We start from the raw sequence: 22,246 nt of genomic DNA, 5'->3' as shown, positions 1-22,246 counted from the left end.
TACGGAACGGAATACCAAATGCCTGCAATTGCAACTGCTTGCCTTAGATGAGGGTCTGCGAGGATGTCCAGGAACCTCAGAGCAACAATAAATGCTGGAGCAAGCATTGCTGCTCTTTTCCCGGATGTTTACGAAAAAAACAGGTTTGATCGATGTCTAGCAACACGGCATAGACACCGACGACACAAGACCTTGGAGATGCAACCCGCGGCACACTGGACATTTCCGCTCGTATCCATGGCGTGTTTCGCATAAGTACCATGTGGATCACCCAAGCATTCGTCCTTCTCCATCCACGGCCCAGTGCCAAACAGCACGAGAGAACAGAATGCCACAGAAGTATTAATTCTCTTCCTGGACATCTTCTGAAGCAAAAAAGAACATTATGAGTTTCACTATTTTCAACACGCGTTTAAACTCACTGTGTTCACAGCTTCCGTAAAGGTAGGAGTCGATGTCATTGCAGAGGTATCGCCTCTCGTCGGATATGCCATCAAAGTTCTTTTGACGTGTCTGATGGTGTACATGCGCTGTTTCTTGCCAACTATTGACACTTGCTCATTTGATATGCTTGTGTGGTTGAACAAGGTATCACAGCCACAACAACACATTGTCATCCCAGGGATATCCTAAGACCATCATGCATGGATAGGGGTGACATCCCCAGGGTGGTGAATCTGATCCTCAAATCATCCTCAGCATATCATTTTGGCACTATATAGCTTACTCATTGCATCCTCAGATCATCCACAGATCCTACGTGAGGACAACTTGAGAACAGCGCTAGAGGATTTCTAGGATGGGCCATATTCATATCTCTTTTTCAGTATGCACACTTATAAAGTAGCTCCCAACTCATCAGAGAACCCATATCAATGTTTCTTTATTGCACAGAAAACACTTTCATACTGATTCCATACATCTTGGTTAACTGCCGCAATAAAGTCTGACTGTTCGTTTCTAGTACATTCCATAACGGACAGCAAGCACTGCAGTTTAAACAGAAAGCAGACAGAAATATAAAACACACAGAAAAAAGTCTAAGAAACCCACTCCGAAAGGTAAAAGAATTATCCCCCGAACGAAATACAGACACTATATATTGCTTATTACGCGACCCTCTGTGTATTCGAGAGTTATGCTCGTCTGCGACACAAAACAAAGCTCTGTACCACTGCAAAGTCTTTGTTTTCTACTCCTTTTGGTTTGAGACATTCAGGTAGGACTTTGGAACGTCAAAAACAGTGCCACAAAATTGCATGTTCCTGTCCTTTCCACAAGAAATGCTCTATGTATTGTACACACTCATCGTTTTCAGAAGGCTGAAAATTTTACACTGGGCCACCCTTTATTTCTGAAAGATATCAATCGGGTTCAAGGATCGGCACAAAAAAACGAAACAAATGTGTTTAGGGAGTGAACAGTTAAACTAAACATGTTTCTCGTCCTGCTGTCTACCCACAGGGACGGGCACAGGACTTACCTGAATGACCCTTCACAGGCAGTCCGCGACTGTCATCCTCAGGACGTTCTGGGAATACACCTCGAAGGACGAGGACACGATGACACGGTAGTGACATCCTGAGGACCATGTGTGTTCTTGAGGAGTATGTCTCATGAAGGACATGCTTGCGTAAAATATTTTTTTACCCATTTAGCTCTTGCAATTTGTTTTCCTCCAGCTAATTTCATGGAGTACATTTTAGCTTTTAAACATATTACTTCCTCGATAGGTACACTACCAGTCTCGGTTTGAAAGCCCCTAGTCTACCGGGGTTCTTTTCATTGTACAGTGGATGATCCTGGTCAAAGGAAGAGAAATCTAAATGGTCATCAGCGATCGATCGCAATTGATCTTCGTAGTGTCTTGGAGAACAGGCCGAGGATAAGAGGATCCATGCCAGAGTAACATGTAATCAGCGGACAAGTGATCTTACTCAAGAGGGTTTCATAGTAGAATGAGTACATCGTTATTTTACTCGGTTCTAAAATTGTAAAGCCAATCTGAAGGGGGAAATCACATCACACTTTTCTTTTGCGCATTTCATACATGACACAATCCTGCGGCAAAATTTCCACCCTCACACATTCTGTCCGACTCAGGAGGCGACTCGCGGTTTCCTCATTGAAGGCTGCTCGAACATTTTCTTAGTCCTTTGGGACTACTACCTTCTCGGGAGCCAGGGGGAAGTACCGTGTCAGAGCGTGGACAGATTTTGGATACTCCAAGTCATGAGGTGAGGGTGAGGGTGACACATAAAATATGCACGCAGAGCTAAAACCCTCGACCCAATTCGAGATCGCCGACGGGCAGGTGCTTTATCATACTGAATCCGTAACCATTGTTGCAATTTGTGTATGATATGTACACCCCCTCTTTATCAGGATCATAGCCACTACACAGAGGGTTGTTAGCCCGCAAATGACGCCTGCTCGTCTGACAGAGCCTGTCTCTAACACCCGATTCGATGGTTCTGTACATGTCCTCATCGATAATTAACTTGGGTTTTGCCTGCGTGTAATTTACACATTGCCACGAATAGGATACCAGAGAAACACAATGAAGCAATTCCAGTCTGCGCGCGCTGTAGCACAGACGTCGGAAGTGCTGCATCACGTCCGCATGTAATAGGGCATCTGTTTTCAAGTACGATGCATTATAATCCCTCAAATATATCCTCAGTTATATCCTCACTTATATCCTCCCCCGTGAGATCGTTTCGAAAGGAGGATTTTTCCGGCAAGACCAATTCATCGTACACCGCGGAAGAAGTGACATGGCTGTACGGGAATACACATTTTCGAAGTATAATTTCGTAGCCGTTTCCAAATACCTGCATCAAGTATTCAAACGCCTCTGCAGGAAGGTGCCAATTTCAAATGAACGAATTTTTTCCGTGGAGCTGGTCACAATGAAGGGAGGTCCCTTCCACCTAAGAAAGTGAAATTCCCGTAGCAGTCTGGCCAAACCGTAGGACAAATTGTGTACCATGATCGGCAATTTTGCCCTCCTTGTGCATGCGACGTTACAGGGGTTACACAATGTCGCGTTATAATTTGTCTCGCCCACACTACAATGCTTTGAATGGCCGCGATACCGGACACGGCCTAGATCTTCGGTGAACTCCTGTTTGCAGTACACAGAGTGCGTAGCAGCTCTGTGCTCAGCGCAGTGCTCATCATTCAGCACCACTGCGGCAGGACAAGCGTTCATGGCATTCATTTCATCCCACATTTCCATCAAAGCTTTCGCGCACTGCCTCGCAGCGTCTTCCTCATGCTGCGTCCTGATGCGCATGACCCTGGGGTGCGCACCAGCATGGCACAGAGGCTAGAGCTGATGTGACGTTAAAAGCCATCACCACTGGGCGCAAGTACACTACACAGCGCGACGACGAAGTTGTACTGCTGCATGTACTATGTTTTTGGTAAATTCTACAAAATTTTCTCCGGGTTCGAAAAATTCCGATAGGATTTCGTTCACGTCCGCACACAGGCGTCGATGTTTCGTCATGCTCCTTAAAAGATTGAGTGCAACCTTCGCATACGAAACGCGTGTTCTTTCTCGTCAACAAAAGCTCGAGGGACTTAATTCCGAAAAAAATGCTCATCAACCTCCAATAAGTGAACCTTCTTTTCGCTTTCCAATTTTTGGGGGCCGTGACACGTGCACTCCCAGATCGACATACATGGATATCCAACTTTTCTCTTTGAACTTGTCCAGACCAGCGAATGAAACAGGGAAGTGACTAGGCCACCGGTAGTCTGTTGCATAATTTTCGTATGTTTTTCATCGGTTCCTTTCCTTCGGGTGCAAGAGGGCGCGCGAGCACTCGCCCTTCTTACGCTCTAGTAGAGGGACATTGGTTAGGACGTTCCTACGATTAGCCAAATTAGTTGGAAATACCCCATTCCACCCGGTTTTTTTTAGTTTTCAGAGCGGAAATGCATATTTGAACCTTTTGGACGTCAGTGGACACAAACCCGCTGCCCTCGTGCTGATAATTTTCAACGCGCCCGTCGGACTCCTGAATCACGTTCATCAAAGTATTTTCGATAGGTCCGTCACTGTGGACTTTGCGAGGAAACGCCATAAAATGAGCAATGCGCGCTGTTATATCCCATCGATTGTCTTTCATCATTAGAACGTCAGAACAAATGCAGAACCTAAAGGGTATCCTTTGCGCTCGCAAAATAGCAATCATATTGTGGATGTAATTCATTAAACATTGTCGCAGATCCTCTACTCCCTGATCGTGAACAGATGGCAATAGCACGAGCGCTTTGAGGATACCTCGAGATGCGCCATGAGTTTGAAAGAATGACAGGAAGGACATGTCCTCATAGGGGATGTGATCGCTCGACGTGACCACACAATGTACCAGTTGAAATATGCGGAGAAGATGGTGAATTCTCTTTCAATGGCTCATCATCCCCAATATTATGAGGATCAAAAAAGGAGCACACTCATCTAGGCACTGAAAACGGAAGGAACATTAAGAAAACTTGCACCACAGAGCGTAGATGAAAAATACTTATTTTTCGAAGCGAGCTCCGCACATTCTCGAAGCGATGCGGAGACTGCTGCCTCTTTACACATCCTCCCCACTTATATTGGCAGAGAGCGTGACCTACAGGGGGCGCTTTGAAAGTCATGTGATCCGCCGGTAGTGTGGAATCAACGGGATGCGTGTCTGCAGTAGTGACCGCGTTTGGTCGTGTTTATACGGTATTGCGCTGTTTTTAATTGCAAATCATCGTCAGCTAGACTTGGAATGAACTTCCAGAACTAGCCGAAACATGAAAAAAGTTTATAATATAATGATTAGCTTGATAATCAAGCTGCGAAACGGAAAGCAAGCGCCAGAAAAATTGGTGCACCATGAGGCACATTCGGAGCATTTCGCCGAAACGTACGTCGGAATGAAATAAAAGGGTAAGGTAGTACTTGGTGGACAGAAAACAGCAACAATATGGTGCTCTTGGTTTCCCGTCCAGATCCGAAATGCTGTTTTCAGGAACGAAATATTGTGCGGTCGAGAAATCTACCCACGAATGCTGGACAAGCCTCCATCAAAAAGCCAGCCTGTGAAAATCGTCATTACGCTGCACTGCCAGATATGTTTTTGGGCGATTTCGTTCATTGTGCTATCGATTTTCCTAGTGCTTTGCCGTTGTAGCAGGATACAGATTAGATCTCACACCTGAAGAAAACTTGTATCACATCCGTCACATATCTCCAGCTAGTTATGTAGGAATAAAGGTGTTACAATGCTGTATGGTTTCCACCGGAGAGTAGTTCATGGACTTAGACATCACACTGTACAATATAATAATGAAACAAACAAACACGAATACCTACAAGTTCCTGCTGGCTACGAAACTACTACGCACACACAACATAGCAACACATATGATCACTGTTGACAGCGTTCAATGTATGCAATATGCAGCTCCTTGAGAACTGTCACTGTAGTGCTAAAGGGGGCGATCACGCTTGCACCTCACACAATTGCAGACCTGTCGTTATTTGTTTAAATGAAAAACGATGAAAACTGTTAACACCTATTGCAGTCGACCCCGTTTATCCGGACGGTGCCGTTCGCGGCGAAATCGTCCGGATACGGGGGCATCCGGATAAATGAAACGACCGAATAGAAACGTCTTACAGAGCAAGGTTTAATTAAAACACAAATCTCGTCCATTACAGCTGTTACATAGTAGTGTAGGCACTCGATTCCTGCAAACTTTTGCTAATTGCATAGAGTTGAGCCACGCTGTTGCGCTGCTCGAAGAATGTCAGTGCGGACGCAAAGTGTCAATGTCGGAGCCTTGTTTCTCACTGGCGTCATCGGCACCGTCTTGTTGCACATCATCGGAGGCAACAGCAGCACTCACATCGTCATCAGTCATAGTTACACACGCCTCATCATCCTTATCAACGTCAACGTAGTCAGAAATCTACGGCAGTCGCAGTGAGCCTTTGCATCAGGGATCGCAGCTCAGCTAGGGGAATGTCTTCATCGTCCAACGGGCCGTAAGCAGCAGGCCGTCGGGTTGGAGTTTTCCCCCCTAGAACCGGACAGTTGCTCGAGATATTTCCAAATGACTCGACTGGTCAACGTGACCCAACGCACACAAATAGAAAAGGGGCATCGTGCATCGTGCACGGTTGCCTCCCCCCCCCCCCCCCCCCACGGAGGAATGTAGGTCCCTAACGTGTGACGGGAATAACCCCAACACAGCGAAAAGGGTGACGAAGCGGGGTCAGCGTCTCCTCTTACTCACGGTAGTCCGGATAACTGAAGCTGGATTACAAGAATTTTCGACTTTCGTTCCCTGGAATTCTTGTCCCAGTCCGGAAGCTGAAGTCCGGATGAACGAGAACAAAATACATGGAGGAAAATCCGTTCCCGTGCCCTTTGTCCGGATACCGCGGGATCCGGATCAATGAAGTCCGGATAAACGGGGGTCGACTGTATTACCATTCGAATGACTCTGTACTAGCTCTTATTGTCCACGATCCTCAAATGTATTGTTACACGTTGCACTCATTCTATGAGGCCCCCACTTTTTATCTTTCAATTCAGATCAAACTTTACGGTGTCCATGAGCAACCGGATTGGTCTGAGGAATTCCGCACTACACCAAATAATTGTAATCCAACAGAATACACTGACGGTAACCAAGCACGACAAAAAAATAATTGTGACACGGCGCTCAAGGCCGATAAGAAGGCTATTTTTACACACAAAAATATCCCCATCTGTAAGCTGGTGTGGGCATCGATATGGAAACTGGAAGGCAAAGCCCGTCCGTAACAGCACTTCGTCACACGCGCACCTTTCTAGCGCGCATAAATTTAAACAGGAACATACTCATTACGAATTTAATATTCAGTTGACTCTGTCTAGGCACGCTTCAGGACAGGCAACATTCATGGGGCTGTCGCTCCACTGAACACCATTATGAAACTCCAACTAAACGTGCGTTGGCAAGCTGGCGAACGGCGTTGCATCCACACTGCGCAGTTCGCTCCGCCGCTGCGGGAGGATCGCCTACCGTTCGCGCTCGTCGGTCGCAGCTTGCCCTTGGCTTTATGTAATGCTTCCTTCGCCTACGCCAGTGCTGCACCTGAGCTCAAAGTTCGCTCTCATCACATGCCATTCCGATTCGGAAGTTGCTTTCATGAGCAGGCACACAACCACCCTTTTTTGCCCACAGTGGCTGCGGAATTTCAGTAATATTACTTAAATGGAACAAACTGCAATGAAACGTAAGTTCATCTCACGCAGGAATTTATACCCTCAGCATTAAACCCTCAGATACCCACATTTCTGCTCAAATAGCAAAATATTTAAGACGTCAAAAATTAAACACATGCTAAAAAAGAACCATCAACTGACAAACCATACCCATTTCTGTTGTCAGCAAATTATTGAGGAGCATCAATAATACATACTCTGAATTATTACAGGGGAAACGAAGCTTGAACACAGCTACAAGCACGGCAAATGCACAAAATACAACAATAACAAGTGGGCAAGTAACAAACACACCCATTTCTTTCTAGTGATCAAATGGAATTCGCGAGCTATTCGATATGAACAAAGCACTCTGCTTAAAGAAATGTGTAGCTCAATTCAGCCATCGCAGCAATAACCTCATGGAAGATCACACGATTAAAACAAAAATAGTATTTTCTTTCTGAGTTTGCTTTTAAAACGTGCCTTACTAGCCAATTTAGCGCTCCAGGTTTTTCTCTCTTCCCATTTCAGCCTACCAGGTTCTGTCATGCAGCGAAGCAGACTCACACCCAAAATATTTCATTTACCAAATACCACTGAAGGTGGCGTGCTTCATAAGAATTTCTGCACAAATACCTATAACTGCAAACAGGTTACTTCAACATACCAAGCACCCAACAACATCCAACAAACAAACAAACAAACCCACTTCTCATGATAGAACACTATTCAGCTGTAGAAAGCGGCCATCTTCTGTGTAAAAGCAATGATTGAAGTAAATTGCATGCATTAGTGCTCGAATTGCTTCAAAATGATGACTAATATACATATAGCCAAAATATGATAAACTGAGAAAAATGCAACCATTCCTGCTAGCAGAAAATTATTGCAAAATGCGATGCACACAACTGTAGTGTCCCTGCGTAAAGTAAGCACGGGACAAAGGTACACAAATCGAACAGGTAAAATCAGTTCTAGTCGGGCAGCATAGTACCATATACGCTGAATTTTTACGGGTGAAAATTGCAACAAGAAAGGCACTGCGAGGCAAGTGCAACAACCCTTATTTTTTAAACCCACATTTCGCGCAATAGTACATAAATTTATCACTGGAGTCACACGAAAAGGCATACACAATGTACGTACTGGTTAAGTGGGGTCACCAGCTGCACAAACACAACACTCACGAACATTTTTCACACACGCACACACACAACACAGACACCACGAGCAGCCGTGAAAAATAAGAAATTACACGCACTTCTGCTCGAATAGCCAAGTGTCAAGCATGACAAAACAAATTTTCCAATATCAGAAAATTATTGGTCCCTCTGTTCCCCACTCCTTCCTGCTGTCCTTTCTCCATCTCTCTACATCTGTGTACGCCACTCATAGCTACAGTTGCTTCGCGGCGGTAACACGGAATTTAAAAAAGAAAGAAAATTATTGAACAGAATAATACAATATTCATTGAAATTAAGCTTGCGTGGCAAACACAAACACTGAGAAACACAGCCACATTCTCTTCTGCTTTCTGAATTTGTGCTACACGCGTGAGCGATTCGACAAGAAAATAAAGCACGCTGCTTGGAGAAAGCCTATATATCATGTGCAGCCCACCCTACTATATTGAAAACGCGATAAACCTTATTTTTCAAAACAAAAAAATTCACGCAGTCGGCATAATATACGGCAATATCGACAATATCCCTAAAAGTCAAACACAAGGAACCTACTTGTCAAGTGGGGTCCCAGCTGCACACACGCGCACGCACACTCACACATTTTTTGTGCCCGCAACGAGCAAAAACCCAAAATCTATTGACAACCACACAAACTTATATCATTCCTCACCTCAATAATTATCCAACTATCGTTAAAACGGGGAACGCACATATGCGAATGCGAAGATAGGCATAAGTATAAGCTTGAGTACGTACATCAAAGACATAATGGAACCTCTATGATCTATGGTCGTTGATCTATGGAAACATAATCATGAGTTTGGCACTGATGATGTCCGTACGTCAGACGAAACGCCTCAGTAAACCTTGTTATTTTGTTATGTTAAGTCGGAGATCTCCACTTTTTTGCCTAGTTAGGGAACATAAGCGTACTAAGAATTTAGTGCGATGAATAAAGAGTGGTCGAAATGGGGAGTCATACTTATAAATCATCACGTGATTTGTTTGAGTCAGCTGTGATCCCGCAAAGTCGACTTAAGACCCAATCGATTAAGATAACATCGGTTCATAGCAGATATCATGCGAATAGTCACGGAGTCATAGTGACCGTTGGTAGTCATAAAACACTGTATGACACTGCTTCAAGCAGCAGTAGCACCATAAGATCGGTTCACGTCACATATCATGAGAATAGTCATGAAATGTCATAAAGCGCTGTATGACACGGTTTGAAGCAGCGTTAGTCCCATAAAACTGACTCATGGCACATATCATGAAAATAGTCATGGAGTGCCATAATGGCCGTCGGTAGTCATAAAGGGCTGTATGACACTGTTTGAAGCAGCGGTAGTTCCTTAAAATTGATTCATGACGCATATCATAAGGACCGTCATAGGGACCGTCGGTAGTCATAAAACACTTCATGACATTTCTTGAAGCAACACTAGTCCCATAAAATTGGTTCATGGCACGTAACATGAAAATAGTCATGGAATGTCGTAATGACCGTCGGTAGTGAAACAGTTCATGACATTGCTTGGAAGCAGCAGTAGTCTTATAAAATTCATGGCACATAATGGCACATGGCAGATTCATGGCACATAACATGAAAATAGTCATTGAATGTCATAAAGACCGTCGGTGGTCATAAAAGACTGTATGACACTGTTTGAAGCACCGCCATTCTCATAAAATGGATTGATGGTACACAGCATGAAAATAGTCATGAAATAACATAACTACAAAAAGAGGTAATAAAGCACCGCATGACACTGCAAAATGCAGGGGTTGTTGGATCAGGGGTTGATGATGCAGTGATGAAATCATGAAAGTCTTAGTCATGAGGCTAAATATATCAGAATATGTTTACAAGTTTTGCTTGCACTAGATTGGGTATTGCTTGGATTAAATCGGTTCGTTAACTACTGGATTAAAATGAGCCAGAAAACCTGTAGTTACATTCGGAGTTCCCCAGGGGTCCGTCCAGTGGGCCCCCGGTGTTTTTAGTTTTACCAATGATACATCTTCCTGCGTACATCCCCCTGTCACAATAATATTGTTCGCGGAAGGTTGTTTGGTGTGCTGTACCATAGAAACCAGTTAACAACAAGTGATTCTTAATCAGTGCCTCGATAATATTACGGAATGGTGTCTTAGTTGGGGCATGACCATACTACAACATGACTACGGCATAGAGGGACAAAAACTGAATAATGATAATAAGACTTAATGAGGTTAATAATGATAATAAGACTTAATAATATTAGAATAAGGCACATGGGAGTCGTTATTAACTCACAATTGAAATGGGGTAATCACGTAGTGAAATCTGCAATAAAGGAAAAGGGAGGCTTTCGGTAATAAGGAAAGTTGAAACTTAGCGCAAGAGACACTAAAGCGTTAGCACACACCACAACAGCGCCTCGAATCTTGGAATACGCAGGTAATGTTTGGGACCCTTACACAACAAGTCTGGAAAACAAAATAAACCAAATACAAAGGGCACCTGCAAGATTTATAATGTCTAATTACACACGAGCCCTACCAGTGTCAGAAATGATGAAGCGTTTACAATGGAAACCCCTAGCAATGCGACGTAAGGTTGGTAAACTTAAATTTATTTTCCTCGCTTACCACCGAAAGCTAAGTGTCGACACTACCAGGAATGTTTCTCCTTCAGAGCAGTCAAAGAGTGTGCCATAGTTTGCTGTAGTTCGCGTGGTTCGCCTGGCATAGGTACACTCAAATACTCCTTTTTCCCGAACGCAATTAGTCTGTTGAACTGGTCCCCCAGTCAGTCACTAGCCTAGAATGATATGGATGAGTTCGCTGAACCACTGCCTTGTGTGTTTGCATAGAAGCGTCCATGGCGTACGATATTGCTCTTCTCGTTGTTGGTTATCTGTAAGTGCGTATCCTCAAGCAATATCCTCATTTTACAAGTGTATGCCAACGCTTCTTAAGGTCATGATTTTTCATTTCAACCACCAGGACAAGATTTGGCATGCAAACCCAATTGAGTGTATCCAAACATGGCTACCAGACACAATTCTGGGTTGGTAAAAGCGAGTTCACGTACTGGCTTGATTATGAAGACAGGTAAGCTGTTCGAAAATTAATCAAATGGTAACAATTGCAGGAGGCGCTGGTGCAGGATCGTGGTCCGATGCAGTGTGTGCATTGCAAGACATATAAACCGGAGTATGAAATGATGTGTAAATATTCCCGTATGCTGAATTATACGAACGTAGGACAAGAACTGCCGGCACATCGATGTGTTATATGAGCTCTTATCAGTTTTCGTTTCTTCATTGCGCCTCAGTTGAATGAACATGTTTCCCAAATCAGTTTATCTTCATGTGACGCCAAATAATTTGTAACTCTTATTTGAAATACGCTTAATGTCTGTTCTTAGTGTCGATTCCAACAGCACTTGCGTAGACATGTGCCGCTTCATAAATAAATAATGTGGGTCGGTACACTCTAAGAAAAAAAAAGGTACGATTTTCTACCCATTTCGGTAGAGCTGCATTGCAACCACATTTCTACTCCAACCGGTTTTACGTTTTGGGTATAACTGCAGAGTAGAAACAAACTACAGAGTAGAATCTGTCGTTCTACCTGCTTTGGTAGGAAATTCTACCAGTTTCCCTTAGAGCAAACGTGAGAGAGAGGAGCAAGGGAAAGGGACGCCGCCGCTTGTACCCGCGGGGGAGAACTCGCGTGCGGATTGGCACAAAATGGTAGAAGTACCGTCCTGCCGCAACTGTGGGTAGGAAATTCTACCTTTTTTCTTAGAGTGTAGCATTATCATATTATTATCTAGTATTATTATATTATTATCATCATCATACACGAAAAAGTAGTTATCAAAAATACTTCTGCTACAATCACTACTACACATGCTCATGAAAGTTCTAGTTGCAAAAATGAGCTACAATTTAAAAAATCTTAAACTCGAGTACAAATACAATTATTCTATGAAATAAATAACATGTATCGAGTTAGATTCGAAGTATATGAATTGCGTATGATGTGTATGAGGTAAAATTTTGATCAACCACTTTATTATTCTTCCCTCAATAAACTCTGTAGAAATATACGATTTGTAGTGAAGTGCTATGCACAGAAATATGTGTCTAAAGGGGTTGCAACACTTATTCAAGATAACCGTAAAAGACGGTGGTGTGTCCGACGTGAAGCTAAAGTTTTACAACAAAGGGGTCAGAGACATGGCGCACACATGGCGTGGCATGGAACTGCGAAAACAGAAATGCATCCTGTTCTGACATCACAGCAGGCAGTCAGGCAGCTCGAGAGATATCACGTGCTTACCATTACCCATGGGGACGGCCGTGAACCTGGCGCTTCTGATGTCAGAGAGTGACGCGCATGTGCGTTCAAGGATCGATATATTGCCAAATGCGACGCGTAGAATTTTTTTTCTCCGTACTCAGCAGTACAGTACAATATGTGCATGAGATAGTGAACAACATTGATCACAGTGTCACAACACGTTTAGCAAACACATAAGAACACATTTCGAACGACGCTGGCGAAACCTCGGAGTGATTTCGCTGTAAAATGACGAAAAGGGCGTATTTTAATATATATCATACGTAAAAGGGAATGCCTCACTCATCTACACCTTGTGATTCATAATTACACTTCAGAGCCAGTATTGTAAAGTTACAATCTCTTAGACTAGCATGCCTTGCGAATTTTAATCTAAAATGCAATGGCAGAATCTATGCCAATATTTTCAATCTGGCATCTCCCTCTGAGACTTTTGGTGTAACAACAAATTTCACTGTTCACGAAGCTATCTGAGGCAGTTTCGCTTTTAATCCGTGTACATTTGAAGGCTCATGTCAAAAGAAAACGGCGGTGTCGGTGTGCGGACACCAGCAAGAAACGAGAAGGAAGGAGATCCTACCACAGGACCAGCTTGAACGAAAACAACGACGACAGCGCAAAAGTTAACTTATCTTTAGACTCTGACCCCAACTGCGACTTTAGTCTCTCAGAGACTGCGATGGATCTTGATGTGCCCATCCAAATCAAGGGCTTCTCCTACATAACTGGATCCAAACTCTTTGGAAACCGAAAGGCCGGAGTTGCCATCTACGCTAAGGATGGCATCAGCGCTAAAGCTCGAGAGATTCTCAGCAACGTTCACGAATACTGCGGTGAGTCCTGTGCCGTACATCTTCCGACAGATCTCAACGTCGTTACCGTGGACTTCCAGCCAGGGATTACATACAGGCAAGCGGCAACAGCTGTAAACACATAATGCGTGGTCGGATTTGTAGCGAACACTTCAGTGATTGTGATTACGAAGGGGACGCTGGATCTCTTCAACGTCCTGGATACCGATCTCAGTGTAGTTTGAAACAACGTGTAGTACCATCACAATACCTGTCCACTCCAGGAAAGGACGATCCACCTAAACTGCGCAAAAGTGCGTGTGCTTTTTGTTATTGGGCTAAGAAAGTTCTCAATCCGTGTGGTCCAAATGCTATCACAGATCTTAGGATTGTGCAAATGGGTTTTCCTTTATTTTTCGTTATGGGAAATTTAAGGAGAGGTCAGCCTAGACAAGCTGGAATTCTCATCTGCGCGGCTTGGAACCTTACGACTGCTTACGACACGCAAGAGAGAGAGTAAAACAAAAGACAAAAGAGAAGTTACCGAACCTAGTCACTAAACTCAGGTGGTACACTGTTGATGAAAATAGACTTCGCTTAGCATAATCTTAGAAACAATACTTTTACAAAATATTTATATATTATATTGAACATATGTATCTATTCATGTTTACAGGCAACTTCCTCAGGTGGGCCTGAAACCCATGAGGTGAGACAGCCTGATTACTGCTACCCACTGTTCAGAACAGACAAATGCTATGAAGCCTCCTTCCAGACTCTTCTTTGCAGCATTATCTTGCCTACCATTCGGGCTCTGTATATTGTTCGCAAGTTTTTTTTGTTTTTTTTGTTATGTGATTTCAGTTTACGTTATCATGTGCACAATTATGATATTGAGGAGGACATTTTCTTGTTGACACCTGATAAGCTTGATTTTAAGAGGTGGAGACGTTTGTTCCTTACCTTATAATCATTATTCAGGTGGATCCATTTGCGTTCACTGAAACTGCAGTTGCATACTGTGTTATTCTTTTCCCTCTCTCAAACAAGGACAACCCAAGTGTATGGCAGCTAAAGTCTTTCACCGGGGTAACATGTCAGAAAGACTCCAGCAAGTGCTCTGCAGTTCACCTCTAAAATAAAGAAACCTACGTTTGATGCACCATGTCGTCAGGAGATTTTGCTCTTGCTACAACTCTGTGCTTTGTTTTACATTACCAAAAATAACCTTACCAACCATTACTATACCAGCGGTGTACTGCTGTGTTCAGCCAGTTCAACTTGCTCTGACCATCCTGTAAAATCTGTGTAGCGGCTTCAGCCATTATTTGTTGATATCATTGGTGCCAATACAGTTGTTCGATGAGCTGTGTAGCAGTGTAAAATAGATAGATCCTGTGCTTGCATATGCATAAAAATTATGTACGTGTAGCATATAATGTGCATGTGTAGATGTTTCAGTTGTTAGCTCTTGTGTATTGTAGTTATCGTACTATTTGAGCTAGATGCAGACATTTCAGCTGTTTGAGCCTGGTGGCAAATTACACAGTTCTTTTACGAAGAAGGCAGATTTCCACCAGAAGACCAAGAAGCAGTTTATTTGAAATAGTACCACTTATCTATCTTTTCCTTCTTTTCTTGTTCTTTTTTAATTGCAAAATATAGGGCATGTTACGTGACTATTGGGGCTTTTGTCTCCTTCCAGGTACCTCAACTCGTAACTTCAAGCTTATGAAACACCATAGTATAAGGCGATAATGAACCACACGAGCTGGTGAAGTAAGTTTGTGTCCCTCAGTCTCAAGGTTAATTATGGATGTATTACATAGTATTGGAAACCTTGGTGAACAATAAATGCATTAAACAACAGACAGTTATCAGAAATAAATACTATGTGGACAATACCCTTACAGAATACGCTGCAGTTGAGTTTCTGTAGGCATGGTTGTTGTTTATGCTAACTGTTCGCATTTACAACGTGCTTAGAACTGAATACCTGATAAAACACCAATTCTTGCATGAAACGTATTATTAGGCAAACAATACGTCCTTTGACGGAAGGAAATGCGGCCAGCCCATCCCGTCTGTAGACCACGAAATGCAGAGCAAATCACAATCGCTTGAAAGCGCGAAGCGCTTTGAATAATATTAATAATGGTAATGAATGGTAATGGTAATATTAATGATATAAATGGTAATGGTAATATGAATAATATGAATGGTAATAATGGTAATGAATGGTAATGGTAATATTAATAATGGTAATGAGTTCAAACACCAGTCTGTGTTTTTTTCACTTATAAAAGTTAGCGAGATTGAGGAACATCGTCGCATCAATCTGCCTGATTAGCAAGTAACTAAAAGGAATGACAAGGATAAATTAATCTTCATCGTTATCCCACCTTTTCTGTCATTCTGTTCCAAGTCTTCCATATTATGAAAAGTAGCGACAGCGAAGGAGGAGTCCGCCGCTGTTCGTATTCGTGGTGGAAATACCTTTTTTGTTCCCAATTTAAAATGTAGCGCGATCGCTACTCCGCTACTGAAAGGTAGCGAATACAGTAGCAGCGCTACTATGCGCCACGCTATGCGCCACGCTATGTACAACACTGTTTTACAGTGATATCATCGAGAATGAATCTGTAGGTGATATAACTTAAGGCCGCCTTAGTTTTCTCCCATTTAGTGTGCAGGGTCGGAATGAAGTTATAACCACTCTATCACAAATCTTTGCTATAAATATGTGACCGCCAAGGAAATGACTATCATTGAAACCGACCTGGCCAAGGATTGGTGATTTTATGCCCTACATTGGCGGTTCTGGTCGTGTAGAAGTAACACAACATTATTGAAAGTGCACATGACACAGACACCATATGTTCTATATCTTATTTTGGTAGCGGTAAACAAGATAAACCATTCCCACACTACTCAGCTCCTCTTTACCAAGTTGTTCTCGGTGTTGGTGTAATGATCTATACGTATACTGATTGAACAAGTAGCGCCGTCCCTAGGTCGGACACTTCTTGACGGCACACAGCGTAGGAACAAGGAACAACATTTGGAGAGCCAATAAAGGGGTTTGGTCGCATCATCCATTCGACAAGTGACGAGTGGCTTTAGAGACACAGAGGGATAATTAAGGGAATGTAATAAAAGCAAGCGCAACAGAATTGATCGGTGAGTAAGACTGGTGAAGAAACAAAGAATAGTTGACTTTTTAACCTGAGGAAAACATGTCTACCATTTCCCAAGTGCCACCGACAATCTGGAAAAAATATGAATATGTGGAGTTTTCCTGATTTCTGCACCTACCTCGTGCAGTGTGATCGAATATAATGTTAGAGGTCTGGGTGGCTGCTTCTTTGACCTCTAATCCAGTTTTTGTACACATTCAACGCAAAGCTGTGTGGAAAAATCACGACACTGCACTGAATACAGCAGGCAGTACGGTGACAACAGACAACGTGATTCCTGTAGAAGCATTTGCATCGTCTCTCTTTCATCATATCCACATCTGTCTTAATTCTACAGTGGTTTCTAACTTTGAACACTATGCCTGCCGTTCCTGCACTAAGACTTACACCCTGTCTGCAACTCTCTACGAACCAGATCAATTGGCAGAATCTGAAAACTCTGCTATCCCAGCTGAAGCAAAAGTATTTTCCGCTCCCTATATATGTACCAAGGGATCTACTGCGAATTTTATCCTGCTATCTTTAGTGACATTTGTCAACAGGAAAAATTCCTTCTCAATAGTGTTCACGTCAGAGTAGTACTTGGTCAAGCCACCAAGGAATTTAGATTATTCTCTGGTCCCAACAAGACCGAAACACACAGCAGTTTTCTCGAATTGTGCTCAATCTCAAGGGACATGTGCAGGTTTTGCCAGGTGTGCTCGTTGGCATTGAATGAAGACTTCTACCTTCCACATGCTTTTCTTTGCCACATACCTTCTTCGAGGTTTAGAGATCAAGCATCGGATGGGCAATGGAGTCCTGTTGAAAATTTTGAAAATTTGAAAATTTCAAGCTCAAAAGAGTGGCGCTCGACGTTGGTGGTCAACACTACACGGACGACTTCGACTTCCAATGAGACATGTATGCAAAAGGATACATGAATTTGCTTCAAAAGCTTAAGAGAAAAGATATACCTCTTGCTCTGGCCACATACGTGAAAGAAACCTTTATGCTTTATTGCCACCTCACGCCACGTGTGGAGCATACTGGAGCATATATGATTTCGACAGCTATAGAATGAGACCGGAATACAAGGAGTTCACCATTCCATTCACCCAGCAACATCATTTCATTACAATACGAAACGACTCCAGGGCTATGGGTCGGTCATCCGCGGACTTTATTGTCTCTATGTAGGCAGTCTTCTCTGTCATGGTTCCCTGCTTGAAGACTGCACCCGGAGGTTCTCGCACACGAAGTTCAATGACAGGTTAATACCAGTACTCGTGCGTAAACAAATTCCAGATAACTTGTAATGTTGTAGTGTGATCCAAGAAGTGAATAAATCTGTTTTGACACCAACCTTTATTTAGCCATCTTAGTAAGAAAATATGGTACATTACATGAGAGACCTTGCAATATAGTGATACAATATACATTAACAATTTCATCATCAGTTTGAAAACAAGATCAGTCGAGACAAGTTGTTTTGCAAAGAACATTCCAAGCAATTGCACTTACGCAACCACTTTGAAGGTTTCGTTATTGAAGGAAGTGGCATTAAGGCATGCATTCTTCACTTACAGATTCTCGAAGTAATGTGACTTTGTTTTATACTCAAGCACAGCGCAGCAACTTCACAGTTACCAGTTATGGACATACTGTTCGTGGACGCATACCACTCGTCAATTAGGACCGCATGTATCGATGGCTGGCAACGCTAAGGGTATACATGATGCATTTGGTACTATACTGCATGGCTGATGTTCGAGGGAAGACACGCCATGTTGACCGAAACATAGTATGTCGTTCAAATACTGCTATTTACATGGTAGGCTTACATCTGTCATCTGCCTCTCCCGTTCACCACAGGGGGAGCGAAGGCAAAGAACTACATTGATATTGGTGACGTCAGTGATTTAAACACCATGAACAGCTGTCGTCATAAAACTGGCGGCCCCCATGCTTGCTTGGGAATGCAGTTTTTGCGTTTTTGTTATTCAGAGGGCTTTATCGGAAAACTCACTCTCATTTCTGGCATACTTCGACGTGACCTTTCAGAATATAGGAACAGTTTCAATAAATTTACAGTATCTCCGGAGTTGTCCTTTAGCCACACAACATGCTCAAGGCAAATAAATGCACAGAATAACTATTACTTGTTATTATTACACAGAGAGGACGGGCATATACTTTCCTGTGATAGAATCAGCAACGGCAAAAAGGTCGCGAAGAGGTGACTGGGAAGGCCGCTGTCCGGCGCACAGTCACTGACGGCCGCCGGACGACACCGACCAAAAATGAAAGTGAAGGAGACGACAGGGTCCGTCTCCGAAGGCGTTGTTTGTTTCGTGCTGTGCGATCCACGCTCTCGCCGCTGCGTAGGGCATGCGGAAGTCACACTTGTCTCGCTATCGTCAGTGCACGGCGAGAGTGTGGCGAACGTCGGTGTGGCTGGACACTCTCGCCGTTCTCCGTTCGTCGTTCCCCGTTCTGTGAGCGCCTGCCGAGCAGTGGGAACACCCTTTCCTGATTCCCATTTTCTACGAACAACAAAAGACAACCATATCATTCCGGGTGGTGGTTGGGTGCAAGCGTGTGACGCGGAAACCCTTTTTTTAGTGTATCCCACAGAGGTATCCGCCGTAGCTTAAAAGGTAGCACGTGGCACGAAGATGTCATCCTCGTCAGACGTGTTGCAACAGCAACGAAATCGTTGCTATTACATACCAACAACCACTTCTCATGACCTCACTACAGGTTATTTGGCGTTGCGGCGGGTGAGCCCCAACGCCATGTGTGGAGAACGCAACGACTGCGTTTCAAATATTAACGTCATATTTGCATTTGAATTTGGTTATTTATAGAGACGTATATTTATTTACATTTGGGCGCCCAGTGTGTGCTTAGACGTTTACATTCGCCATTGCAAGGATACACCTTTGGGAAGCTCTTTAATTCTACAAAGCTCATTTCGCCCAAAAAGGAAACACGGGTGAACACGAAAGACTGAGTTTTGACGAGACGTTTTCATTTTTATATAACCCCTACTTTTGTCCGAATGACAACTGACGGAAGAACAATTCAACCATTTCTATTGAGTTATGTTACACACATATGATGATAGCGATTATTGCTTTTATGTGTAACAACACATTATCTCTTTCAGCAACAAACAAAATGACTTCGAGGCATTGTGGACTATCTGGGGCGTTAATCCTGGAGTTCACGTGATGCAAACTGCTATACTCGACACATGTGCATTTCAGGTGAGCCCGCAGAGTGATTGCACGTGCTGAACTGAGGCACGTCTGCTTGGGTCCTGTTTTAAATTGTTCTCAAGTAAGAATGCATTCGATGGCTTGGACGTCGTGTCATGAGGATCATACTGTACTGTGAGTACGCGTTAGAGCAACCGGGAGTGGACTACTAAGGCGTCCGGTATAGTTCGAAATTCGAAACATCCCTTAACATCCCATCACAAAACACAGTAAAAGGAGGGTACTGACCAACACGTCTATTCGCGTTTTACTCTTTCCTGTTAATCTTTATTGTTAGTCTCCGTCTTATTATCACAAAAGTGACATAAAGGAGGCATGAACTGCTATCTGCGGCTACATAGTATAGGTGTAATATTCTTCTACGCTCCGTAATTCTATTTACAAGTTATTGTTCAGTACTTCTCTTCATAACGTGTGCACAGTTAATACAGAAACGCACTTTTTTCGGATACTAGACGTATCGCTATCCAGATATCTCTATCCATTGTTATGTCATTGAAAAATTCTAAGACCCAATCAGACGCCAACGCGGAGGTAGGCATATCGTTGTCTGCTTTAGATAGGAGAGCAGTCTAGAAACAGCGAAAAAAAGTGATGAACTTGCGCGATTTGGTAGGATATGGCCTAAAATGCTGGACAGAAGGTGTGGGACCGTGCAATATACTTTTGCGCGTCATTCGTTTGACGCGCCTTGTTTTCTACAATGTGATGCAATTCACTTCCTTTCTGCCTCTGATGACGATGACAGCACACAGCGTAGGCATTCCGTCCGTACAAAGTACGAGGACGCCTTTCCTTATTTCTGCATATGCTGTCTACTATAAAACCTAAAATATGAAGACAAGAAGTAATGCATGCTCACGTTGAAAAACAGTGGCGGACCGACCGACCGCGAAACCGACCCGAGGGAACCTGGGGTACTTAGGGTAAAAAACCCTATTGTAAAAAAAAAAAAAAGCTGAGGGAAAAACGTACGGCAAAAAAGTAGACGAGTAGAAATCCAGTGAATCGGTAAAGAAGTATCAAGCTAATTGTCTCAGGACGAGAGCCGGCGATATTTCGAACTACGAAATTCGGACTATGTAATTTCCCGAACCCCTCATTCTTTTCGTTTTCTTTTTTTTTTTGGGGGGGGCGGGTTTTCCTTCCGAGAAACTAATATGCCACAAATTTTTCCGTGCGAAATCGCTCCACTCTGCGAGAAGCGCGCGCTTCAAGTTTATCTTCAGTATTCCTCCACTCCCACGCGCGTTCTCCTGTGGATCGAACAACTATGCCGGCTGTGCTGCTGGCCCTCATTACATCCCCGGTGTTGCGCAATGCCAAGAAATACTCGCCCACTCGCCATCACCAGCTGTGAACGCGGTGGCGCCTACCAGTCGCACCTACAATGTCTCTGAAGGTTGATCTTGAAAGAATTGCCTCAGGACGAGAGCCGGCGATATTTCGAACGTCTACTTCCCAGAAGAAGAACAGTCTCTGTTCGAAATATCGCCGGCTTTCCTCATGAGGCAATTCCTTCAAGGTCAACCTTCAGACACCTTGTAGGTGCGACTGGTAGGCGCCACCGCGTTCACAGCTGGTGATGGCGAGTAAGCGAGTATTTCTTGGCATTGCGCAACATCGGGGATGTAACGAGGGCCAGCAGCACAGCCCGCTTAGTTGTTCGATCCACAGGAGAACGCGCGTGGGAGTGGAGGAATGCTGAAGAGAAACTTGAAGCGCGCGCTTCTCACAGAGTGGAGCGATTTCGCCCGGAAAAATTTGTGGCATATTAGTTCCCTCCCCCCCCCAAAAAAAAACGAAAAGAATGAGGGGTTCGGGAAATTTCATAGTCCCTTTAAACATCTACAGGACTGTCACTGCAACATCTTAGGTCGTCGGTGGGGAGGTACTGAGGACATCCTGATGGGACCCTTTGGGGACGGTTTCTGTGCCGTTTTTACTGCAAGTTCTCCACCCCAATACTGCATATTTTAGTGTGGTTCAGTGGTCTTTTTTTTAGCCTCGCGCACCACCCATTTCATTTCTGTTTCTCACCTTTGTTTCTTGCATCTCTCATAACTACAAAGGAAGCATGAGCGCGGGTAAAAATTAAAAAGGAGAGAAAATGACCCACGTCCCGCCCCGTCAGGGACCTGACTTGACATTTCTTGAAACAGCCTTGAGAGATGTTCTGAGGCAATGGTGTCACTACCGTACGCGTCA

At 43.6% G+C, this 22,246-nt stretch overlaps 1 protein-coding gene across 1 annotated transcript in view; it reads left to right on the top strand.

Moving 5' to 3' along the window:
• Positions 1–22,246, top strand: part of LOC135400460 (uncharacterized) — a 73,720-nt gene that overhangs the window by 35,959 nt on the left and 15,515 nt on the right. Inside the window, exons 8-9 of the mRNA XM_064632293.1 lie at positions 11,423–11,530; positions 19,927–20,026. Coding sequence (XP_064488363.1) covers positions 11,423–11,530; positions 19,927–20,026 — 208 coding nt within the window. The remainder of the gene's footprint in view (positions 1–11,422; positions 11,531–19,926; positions 20,027–22,246) is intronic.

This window comes from Ornithodoros turicata, chromosome 7, assembly GCF_037126465.1.
Source record: "Ornithodoros turicata isolate Travis chromosome 7, ASM3712646v1, whole genome shotgun sequence".
NCBI lineage: Eukaryota > Metazoa > Arthropoda > Arachnida > Ixodida > Argasidae > Ornithodoros > Ornithodoros turicata.
The sequence above is the reverse complement of the archived record's forward strand: the minus strand, read 5'-3'. Positions and strand labels throughout refer to the sequence as shown.